We start from the raw sequence: 12,212 nt of genomic DNA, 5'->3' as shown, positions 1-12,212 counted from the left end.
TATAAAAAAAAATCTTTAAAATTTGAACAAAAGATGATGGAATTATTTGTTGAGCTAATTTGACACATTCAAGATAATCAATCAAAATGTTCATTATAAATCATATAAATCAGATAAGTAAACAGCTTTTTTGTTTTTATCTGTCAGAATTTTATGATTTTATATTTGCATACAGTGCTGAAGAACTAAAAAAATTGCAATACATGATTATTCAATTATAAATTTTATAAAATCTGTCAACCAATATATCACAACAGGCCTATAATTCATCATGACAAAAAGAATATAACCTTGCAAGCTCAGTACAAATATTCATTTTTTTCCCATTCAGATATCCAACATAATTATTTATACATCAATGCAGAACTCTGTCCTAATGTTATGAACTTGTCTATATTTGCATAATTTCACATGACCTCCATGCTTCATCCCTATTCTTTAAGGCATACTAACCTTTGGATTCAAATGCCTATCGTTTTTTTCTAAATCAAGGTTTAAAAATAGATATTCAAAATCAACCAATCAAATCATCTGTTTAAAAATCATTTTGTCTTCTGTTATATTTAATCTTATAGGACAATGATGCTCAGATACAAGAAAACACCCATGACGAAGAAAAAAACAACGATCTTTAAAAAACAAATTAACTTCACAAGTTGTATAAAAATTGGAAGGGGAAAATGACTTTTTCAGAGTCAAATTATTTATCCCGTAATTAAAAAATGGAAAAAGCAGGCATGTTTTCCAGATGAGGACAAACTTCTGGAAATTCTGAGAACATTTTTTTTTCTCAATTTTAAAGAACAATATATGATTACGATTGTGATATTATTAGCCCGAGTTGTTTATAAAAAGTGTCTGTTGCTAGGCGCGATACTGGTGATGTCTTGTTACTCAAGTGATACATAATTATGTTTTCAAAGCCGGGAACAAAATTACTTCTGCTACAGGGAGGTAAAAACAAATAAAAAATATCCGTACAACGAAAATTAAATTCATTTTATGAAGCTGAATGGTTGAGTGGGAGACTAGGTAATGTTGTTAATTGTCACAGCGCTAGACTATTGTTAACAGAATACAGATATTTTTTCAAAAGTTGATGCGACAATCTGTACAGACAACTTAATAAGATAGCAGACACTTTGCACACTTTTAGTCTTGTTTATTCTGTTACATCCCCCGTCCCATAACATTTAACTTATTTAGTAAAACAAAAACCTAGACTGAAGATTTTTAGATATTTCAGAAAACCTTCTGTAAAAAAAAAAAAAAAAAAAAAAATTTGGAACCCAATTTTATCAAAATTGAAACTTTATAACTGCTTTGGAAAAAGAACATTATTTTAGTCACATATTCAGCAAAATTTTACACACCTACACAAAGCAAGGATATTGGAACTTACAAATTGCAAAATATTGCATTTCACTCTCTCTGTAAAAGAAAGTCAAAACACACCCTGTGAAACATATTTTTAACTGCAGGTGATTCACACAAAAAACAACTGGTTATCTTATTGCATACAAAAACTTGGAAGAAGATATCTCACACTTTATTGTATAACAAATGATATAAATAAACATACCAGACCTTTATATATTTCATACGATAATATCTACAGCATAAACTTTTGCTCTGGAAAAATCATTTATTGTGCAAAAAAAAAAAGATGCAAAATGTTCCTTTTTCTAAGGATTCTGACATTTATTTACACGATATCATTATATTTTTTTTGAACATTTGATTATGACTCCCCTAGTGCAACCTTGGATATTTCTGGTATTTCTTTTATCTTCTTTTATTGCAGACCTTTAATCACATATCTACATGCAAAAATTTCTATCAAAATGATGTACATGTTTTAGGCGCTAGTTTTGATTATTCGATATTGCTTCAAGATAAACATAACATGGTGTTGATTATGTAAATGATTGTGATAATGATGATTGTGATGATGATGATAGTGGTGATGATGATTATGACAGTGATGATGATGATAATAGTGGTGGTGGTGATGATGATGATTATGATGATGATTATGACATTGATTATGGGGGTTGTGATAAATATGTTCATGAAAGTCAAGGTGATGATTATTATTATGGTTCACACAGTGATGATGATGCTGATTACCGTGGTGATATTAAATATTATATGATGTAGATGATGATAATAATAATGATGATGATGATGAGGAGGAGGAGGAGGATGAGATTGATGATGACAACATCTTCGACTTTAATGAAACAAACCAATACAGTATTAGACTCTCACACCTTATGATACAAAAAAAAAATACTTCATTGTTCTGTACACAACCAAAGAAACTTATAATATGTTAAAAACAGAAAAAAAACTTAGATCTTTATTATTGAATACAAGGTTTGTGAGAGAGTTACTGATGACTATACAGATAATACCAGTTTGTATGAAAGTACTTTGAAGTGTTAAGTACATTCTTAGGATCTTAAAAAGGTGTTTATTTACAAAGTCTTGATGACCACCCTATGTCAACAGATTAAACATGGCCAACTATTTGTAAAATGTTTTTGAACCATTTTTATCCCATAAGTATATAACAAATGAACTTAAAACTGTTAAATGAAAGGACAACAACCCCAATCTGTTGCAGTAAAGACTGGACACTGCATATACTCAATTATAAGTGAATGTAAAGAGGGTGTCATCTAATTTAAATATTAAATATTACTTCCCTTTAAATAGCACTACATAGTCACACATTAATTGACCTGGCTTTTGATTCAAGTCCTCCAAATATGCTAGTCTGCAAAATATCTGTTAAAACATATGGACTTGGGTTTAATTTAATCAAAGACCGAACTGGTGGCAAAGATTTTTAAACTTACAAATAATGGGTTTTTTTTCCCCCTTCAATTTCAGAAAAATGTCATTGCATTGAAATAATTCATATGTATACAAGTTGGAGAAGTGCCTTTGACTTTGAAATTACATTTTATGGCTAATATCCGACAATTTCATTTACCATGATGTACAGGAACACTCAATAACCTTGTAATTGCTGTTGCCGCCCTCTTAAAACAACTCAAGTGCCGTCATTTATAGTTTAATTTCTTTCGTTTGTACATTTCAATGGGACAGTATAACCTCAGTGACAACCCTTGTCGTCTAATTAGTCAACAAAATGAATCAAGTTGTCCCTATGTTCCGAGACGGTCTTGCCAAACATGTTGACGACCTTAGAGCACACTATTTGCTCTTCAAAACAATCATCTTTATGTTTAGTACAGAGTGCTTAAAATTCCGATATCTTACTATTTTATTGGACTAGTCACCACTTAACATTGTTAAGTAAATATCAAGAAATTTGTCGTCTTTATTTAGTTTAAACATTGAAATAGATCAGTCCCATTTCCTATATTATGAATATAAACCCATTGAAAAACTAATCAATATAATTCAATTATTTTATTCTATTTAAGGAACGGGGGCCAAAGGGTTTATTGCCACTTTCAAATCCATATACAAGTGAAGGAATAGTAAGATGATTTGTGAGTGCATTATTTCATTTACAAACTAATGCGGCACACCCCTTTTAAGAACGTATGGTACTTTAAGCAATAGTGCCGTATGCACACCTGTGTAGAAAATATGTATTTTTACACATATGTGTGGCACACCTATTTAGGAAATATGGGTCTTTACACAGAAGTGTGGACATAACTGGTACTTTATGTACTAGTGCGGCCTGCACACCTGTGTAGAAACTTAAAAACATTCTTTTTCAGGTAAGTGTGGCACACCTATGTAAATCCTATGAAGCCTACACAAGCTAGCATTACTGTACTCACATACAATATTTTAAAACATGATAATTTATACTAAAAAGAAAAATATTTTATTCAAAGCTGTTTGTACAACTGATCATATGTCAGTCTCAGCTAATTTTTCAGAGGTTGACAAAAAATAAAATTTTGAACAAAAGTAATGTTGTACAAATGTATTTTATGACCTCATAAATATATTTATTTCCACTGTAAAATAACTTTATATCCAAAAAAAGTATCAAATATCATCAAAAAGTTGATACAGTTGTGTGTAATGTGTGTTAATATTAGTCATCTACCAGCCATAAAAGTATATAATACCATATCCCTTTTCAAAAAAAGGAAAATTAATACTATTTAAAGAAATAAAATTTTTACTTTTTATGTACAAAGCAAAAAATATCAATATTAACAAAAGTAATTAACATCTGTAGTTTTTATGAAGAAAATACTTCTTGGGAAGGTGTTCAAATGACCCTTTTTGTTCATAAATTTGAGTTTCTGACAAAGAGGTTCGAAATTGGTAAATTGAGTCATTTTCACAAATGCTGATTTGTTGCTCAATCCTTACTTATGTTTCATTTCATAGAAATTCAAGTTTTAATATATTTCATAGCACAATCACCATGATGACACCACAATGACCATGACATCCTACTTGGATGGAAATTGCAGGACTGGCACACATCCAATTAAGATGAAACGAAATTTAGTGGTCTCTGACCTAATAAACCTCTACTGACACCACTTCCCCTTTAATGGAATTCTATATGGCTAATATATAAACTAACATCTAATCTAAACACATTATTACTTTTTAAAGTACTTTAAGCTATCAGCTGTGAAGGACATTCTACTTTTAAATGCACTCTAAGTCGGTCTAATCATTTGTACTGTGAAGTAATTTACTCCAAATTTGCATGTCATAGATAGTGCAACATTTAAATTATTCTTTGTACATATTTTGACAGCTTTTCTTGATTAATGGGGAATAGCATTTGTGCTAAGTTTATTTGGAATCTTTTAAAATTTTGTTCAACATCTTATGGTTTTGAGAAAAACATGTTTTGAAATAAACATACTACACATGAATCAATTTCAAAACACAGGTGTGGGGAGGAAATGTGTGTTGTTTTTTTTAAATGCCATTACAATTGAAGGAAAGATAAACTGCTATTGTTTTAAGATTTAAAATGAAGTTTAGAATGAATGTAAATTAAAAGCATTTGAATAACATGGAACAATATGTGAAAATGCTTGAACATAATGTACATGTGTGAACAAATGTTTTAATATCATGTACAATTGGGAACACTGATTGAACTACATGTACATGATTGGACAGTGTTTATGTTCATGTGTGGACAGTGTTTGAACATTATGTTCATGCATAAACAGTGATTGAACATTATGTTCATGTGTGAACAGTGATTGAACATTATGCTTGTGTGTGAACAGTGCTTGAACATTATGTTTGTGTGTGAACAGTGTTTGAACATTATGTTCATGTGTGAACAGTAATTGAACATTATGTTCATGTGTGAACAGTGTTTGAACATTATGTTAATGTGTGAACATGGTTTGAACATTATGTACATATGCGAGTAGTGATTGAACACCAAGTACATCTGTGAACAATGTTTGAATAATTTATCATGTACAAAATTAATAAACACTATGACTACAAATACATGATGCGTTACTCTTTTGATAAAAGGGAACTAACTCTTCAAAATGTAATACAATTCAGATAATATACTGTATATCAAATGGCCTAGAACAATTCCCTTTATGAGACCAGATGCAGATATGTCAATTCACAACATCCAAATAAAACTCTTTTATGTAATTTAACTGAAAATAAATCTTGAAAACTGGAATAAATATAGAAACATCATGACTTCTGCGTAACAAATTAAAATCTTGAAATGTAATTCTATTACACACAAATTTCTCTGACATTTCATTCTGGAGAAGCAAAAAAATAAAAAATATCAAAACAGGAAATAATGTTGCCCAGAAAATGCCAAAATCTTTTGCCATATATTATGAACCGATTTAGAAATCTTAATAAAGACCATCGGCTGGATGTTATAAAGCTGTATTATAAGTGTTTGATCTATTGCGGAATAATGACAATAATAGCTGTTTGATGCCCTTTTAATACACGGATTTGAAATAGTTTGATAGATTATGCTGACATAAGTGATTTTTTCGTAGCATAGAATGTTTACAAGGTGAACATAATGGAAACTTGAGCTGTTCTTGACATGGAAGTAAAATTAATTTGTTTTCCAATAGATTTTCATCTTGGTAGTTTTTGGCCTATAATTAAATTACCGTATTGGAAATCTTTGTAGCACAGAGTGAACAAAAATTTGCCCCATTGATATTTAACATCATTTTAATGACCTTGAACTTTCAAAATATTTGTTATCAATCGTCTTAAAAAATGTTCTGTTTTGGAAAACTTAACTTGGAAAATGCAAGCAAAATCATGAAGAATGACCATGGTATATGTTATTAAAGAGAGACCATGGAATAAAACCAATGACCATGGAATCAGCTTTTTGATTTTCTTTCATTGATCTATTTATTCTTTAAGCATTCTGTCTCCATGCAGGACATGGAAAATGAAACATCACATATCTTAGCAAAACAACATTATTTCTCCATAAAAACAATAAACAATATTTAATTAAACTTACAGAGCAGTTATCGAAGTTAACGCCGTCTGTGACCTGTATGGTAAGGTTATAGAAGCTTTTCACCTCCCAGTCAAGGGCTCGAGCCACCACCAGGGCACCTGTGTCCAAACCAATGTAGAACTGATTGTGTGGGTCTCCATCTGAAAAGAAAAGATTTTCATATTGATAAAATATGGTTCACATTTCATAACATAACATCAAACTTAAAAATCTTGTTCAATATCTTATAAGAAAAAACATAATTCTATTCTGATTAACAACAACATCAACAAACTTTTTTCAAATGGCTTATGAGGTAAAAGTTGTTGGGATAGATCATTTTTCTCTCACCAATAGATTCAATGTATAATAGTTACTTAACAGACAAGTTGAACATACTTTTCTTGTATGTAACAAAGTCACCAATACCATCTTAAGACATTTCATTCTCCCCTGCTAAACCTGAGGCACCGAAAGTGTATAATATATTTCTCTATTTGTTAATTCTTCTATTGATTCGCCACTCAAGGAAAATTCTGCCTTATCTTTACAATGCGAAACAACACAACTTGATATGAAAATATTCGTACAACAACGGAATCCCATTAAGAGATTTCACCGCATTATCAAAGGAGCTGTTTTCCTTTCCATAATCAAATGACACGCTTGTTTTTGTTTTCACTTTATTATAAATTTCCTACTTGAAACAAAAACTGTCAAATCAGCAGTTTTTGAAAATAACCATTTTTAAAGCCCACAAAAAACATCAAACATGTACTTCTATATAAGATACTCAGATTCATGGACACATGAAAAATTTATGACTAGATTGTTGTACAATAGAAAGGGGGAATTAGCCTTATTGGCAATAAAAATGATATAACATCAAATGACAATAAATTTAAGTCTGACAATTTAACATAAACACATTCCTTAATGTTTTCAAATATATTTCCTCCAATTATCATCGATGGCTTTGAAATTTTGTCATTAAATTAAGACTGATTCATGAGTCGAAGGTTCGATGTGTCGAAGTTTTAACGCAAGTTCCTTCAACTTCGACTTAGTTCTACTGTATTATGATTTATTTTCATGACAATACCATCATTATTTTCATCATAAAAATATCAAAACTGATAATCATTAAACAAGAAAAGCTCCAGACAAATTGACCCGCTATAGTAATTCTGTCCTCCATAAAATGTAATAAAGCCAGAGAGATAGCCAGTCTTGGTGATATTCGAGCCAGAAAATTACTAAATTATTAATAACTTCTCCCACAACAGTGTAATAGTTCTAGCATTGAAGGTGTGTTTGAACTATTAGGATACTCTGTTTCTAAGCATGTTCCATAAAATTTTAGAATCTATATCACAACAAAATATCTATAAGAATTTCATTTATAAGAAAGTCATGATGGCTTTACAAGAAAACAGACATAGCTTTTGTCCTTACCTTGAACTTATCTCTTAGGTTTTTTTAATTTATTTTTTCTTATTTGTGGGGGAGGGGGTGTTTTTGTTTCTTTTATATCTCTTTTTTTCATTGGCTGGAGCGATACAAAACTTCTTTATTCCTTAATAATTTGATACACCAAAACATCCTGCCGAAATCAACATTGTATTTCTTTTTTTACTATGCTTTACAGGAAGGAACTCACAGAAAGACTTTTGATACAGTCCAGCTGTCTTTATTTGTTATGGAACTATAGCAAATAAAACATTATTGATATTAATTTACAGAAATAATATCCCTCTTGTCCGACACAGGTTAATCCGATCAGGCGTCCTGGCACACTGACCAGTATTGTGTTCAGATTACCTGAGTAAAGAAACAAAATTAATGATGTTTTCCTTTCATCAGGCATAATCTTTAAATGGCAACATGTGCTGGGAATAAAGGGAGATAACTGTGAACGGATTTTGAAGTCATTCCTAATCTTTTTTCCTCTGATTTTTTTTCCGAACTTTGCGACAGATGTAAAATTTCAAATGCAGTATTCTGATGGAATGAAAAAAAGAAACATTTGACATGCCAAATTAATTTTCTATTTTACATATATAAATATACATATCATTTATTGAGCACGCTTTTTAAGAATTTAATCTAAAGTAATGTTTGGAGAGCAACAGCACATGGATTAAGGGGTTTACAGCTTGGATCAAATGGACCTAGAGTACGGATCAAGAGATCTTCGAGTAACGTGTTTGTTTACTCAGGAATTGTGGTTATCTCGACTGATTTGTTCTCTATAATCAAAAATACAAAATGCATGTTGAGCAGTTGGCAATAATTTGAGGAGAATGTTGTATTGTTTGCAGCTAAATACATTAAAATTGACCCAGATTTGATGTCACTGCGGCCATCAGAAACTCTGAAAACAGGCACTTAATAAACCATCATATCTTTACAACTTTCAAACACTGGCCATAAATCCTCAATGTATGCCAAGTTATCAGGGAAATAGATTTTAAGATGATTTTATATATGCACATTATGATCTTTTATTGCTTTGTTATCTTAAAAATTATGTCAGGAAGTCATAAAAGGCTTATTTGATATGCAATAAAACTGATATACAAACATTTCTATTGTTTTTTCATCTAACTGTAACCTAAATTTTCTGCCGTTTTTCTTTTCTGTGTTGGTTTTAAAATAGCCTAAACTATGAAGGTTATATGGCTATATGCCAACTTAACCTGAGAAGGAGACCCAAGATGCCCCTTATGTTGTGCATCATTTAAGGCATGACTGTGCCAACAGGGCAGTAAATCTGTAAGTTCACTTAGTTCATACTAGACATGAAATAATTCAATATCCCTTGCCAGATTTGAACCCGAAATGATGGAAGTGGCATTTTTAGTGATCAAAAAGAAGGTAGCACTTTTTACCTCTTAGTGGTAATTGACATGTATGAGGATTAAACTACTACCCACATGCTCTAATGTTTCAATACACTGATTGTTTTCTCAACTTTAAATATTTCATCAAGAAAAAAGTGTCATTAATTTTTCCATTTTGCAGACTTCCCACTCTAATACAAGTAATGCTTTATAAAAAATTCTGCTATCTGCAATTTGGTTGCTTTTTTCTTCAACAAGAATGTTTATTTTTGATATTCTAAACACAGACTATAACACTTAAATGTTAAACCTGTTTTGATATCCGAAAATGAATAACAAGTGGATAAGCTGGGTTTTGAGGATAGGGGTAACCCCAACAGATTTGGATGAAGACTGTCTGTCTGTCTGTTGCACTGTTGCATTGACAGGGAGGGGAGTAGGGGGAATGCAAGGAGAGGACTAACGATTAAATCTTTGATTCCTACACTAAAACATTTATTCAAAACTTTTTAAATATGCAATAACCTAACCAAATGTTTCTTTCCTTCTACCATTGTCTGCATTAAGATACTGACAGAATGGGGTAAATGGCCATATAATGTATAAGATAACCTTCTACTTATCTTAAATACCTAATTGCTCAAAGTATAGTGGGGGGAAACAATAAATATTTCACAGGAGATAGTTCTGCTCGATTATAATGGGATATTCAGTAGCCCACTTATTGAAACATGATCCTTAGAGCAATGGTCTTACCATAAAACTTGAGAGACTAAACAAAACACAAAATTTTTATAGTGAATTAAATCGGTGCATATTTATACCCTACATTATGTATTATATATATTTTCTCAATCATTTTAAACATGAGTAAATATTCATTCTAAATAATGACAATAGATTCGTTCATAATGGCATCAGATGCCTGGCATCAATCAATCATGTTAACTATATTATAAGTTTCCTCCTAAATCCATATAAACCATCATGTCATTTTAACTATAATAATACCCCTCTATTTCTATGAGATTTCTGAATGTCTGAACACGTCTATAAATTCTAGAATATTACAATTTCATAATATATTATGTAACCGTTTAAATATTTTTTTATTCAGAAATGTAATATTGTTCAATAATTTGATATGTACTACACATGTACATAATTTATGTACATATTTCTGAACAAAAATATGAATAAACAAATGACATAATATTTTTACTGCATAAACTAACAGTATTATAAACAGCAACAAAATAGAATGCTGACAACATTTTTTTTTTTTAATTTAAATTTTTTCTTATTTTTTTTTTTCTAAATTATGAAAACATATTACATACATGTACTTTTATTAGGTACTAATTAACACAGGTCAAAACAGGCCAAGCACCATGCATTAACATCTGTTATGGTATTCACTGTACCTGGACATCTGTTTTTATAATATTTCATCTTATTCATCATCAAAGGTGAAATCTGACAGCAAAAGTGTGTTCCCCTAATTCTTTTTATATCTACTGAGGTATATACTGAAGGTTTAGATGTCACAAAGAAGAAAAAAAGAGGCCTCTCTCCATTGGAGATAGAAAAAGTGTGACTATAAAACTCTTCACTGCAGAGGTCACAAAAGCCTGGCTATCAAACTCTTCATTTTGAAGGTAGTGAAAAACATGCCTATTAGTACAATAAAAGAAGTAAATAATCAGAAAAACAATTTACAACTTAATTCAAACACTTTTACTGCATTTGTAACAGGCAAGAATCAACCTACTTGACTGAACTTGTTGTTTTATTACAATTTTATTACTTTAACCATTTTCTGCCAGCTACAAACGTTTAGCTATGTTTGCTGAATAGTGTATACACCTAAGTGGTTTCACCATAAAAGTGGGTTTGGTTACAGAATAAAACCTTGGACAGGACAAAGGTTCTATGACCATGATTAAGTATCCAACACCTTTTTATATTCTTGTGTGTATCCTTTTTACCAGATGATTTATGAGTTTCTTTGCTCTTAATTAATTCCAGAAAAGCTCAATGATTAGAGAAAATCAGGTGAAGCTGGGCAAAGGGTACCCCTCCCATCTACCTACATGCTGGCAGTCGGATTAACTAAGCCGGTAACCAGACAGATTTCAAGACTCTCAAGAGCATAGAGTGCTGGGAAGACTTAAATTGTATTTTTAAAGAACTAAATGCCAAATTACTGTAACTCACTGTTGTAAGTTTGTAGAGTTACACCAGTGTTCCGTCAAACAGTCATTTGTTAAAGGTTATTGTACCTAAAACACACGAAGCTTGCTTACAAAGAATTGAATAATTATACTTTAAGAACTGAAATTACTTCCCCTTATGAAAGGCTCTCCACTTTTTGAAAATTAGATTAGTACAGGTAGGTATACGAAATTTGCCAAGGGCCAAAGAGTAATTACATTTTCTGATAATGATAAATTATATGCGAGGAGCTATTTTAAAAGAAATGGGTAAACAGGTGTTATTGTCCGGCGCCTATTTATAATTAAATCTATGTAATATCAGTACAGATTATTACCTATAATGGAATAAAAGAGCTGATCGTTGTTGTCCCGGTCATGCGCTTGAAGAAGATCCACTAGGTGACCTACTTTATCATCCTCCATTACACGCTTCATCATAGAAGTCGTAGTAAATCTGGGCACATTTGGAGACTTCTTCATTCTCTCCACTACCTCTATCCTAACCTTTACCGTGGTCTTTCTAGGCTTTGGTTTGCCATTGTCTGAAGCTCGAACCTGGGTGATGGAAATATAGTATAAATATTATTAGCAACCTAAAAGCTTTGTCATTGATGAATAGAACCAGACATACACTTCATGCATTTTTTTATACCAACTACAAAT

At 31.1% G+C, this 12,212-nt stretch overlaps 1 protein-coding gene across 1 annotated transcript in view; it reads right to left on the bottom strand.

The window, feature by feature from the left end:
* The window catches only part of LOC132721038 (protocadherin Fat 1-like), a 147,096-nt gene that overhangs the window by 50,063 nt on the left and 84,821 nt on the right, over positions 1 to 12,212 (bottom strand). The window contains 2 exon segments of the mRNA XM_060705285.1: positions 6,512 to 6,651; positions 11,885 to 12,104. Of these exon segments, the coding sequence (XP_060561268.1) occupies positions 6,512 to 6,651; positions 11,885 to 12,104 (360 nt within the window).

Source organism: Ruditapes philippinarum, unplaced genomic scaffold (assembly GCF_026571515.1).
Source record: "Ruditapes philippinarum isolate M1 unplaced genomic scaffold, ASM2657151v2 ctg2492_1_1_1_1, whole genome shotgun sequence".
NCBI lineage: Eukaryota > Metazoa > Mollusca > Bivalvia > Venerida > Veneridae > Ruditapes > Ruditapes philippinarum.
The sequence above is the reverse complement of the archived record's forward strand: the minus strand, read 5'-3'. Positions and strand labels throughout refer to the sequence as shown.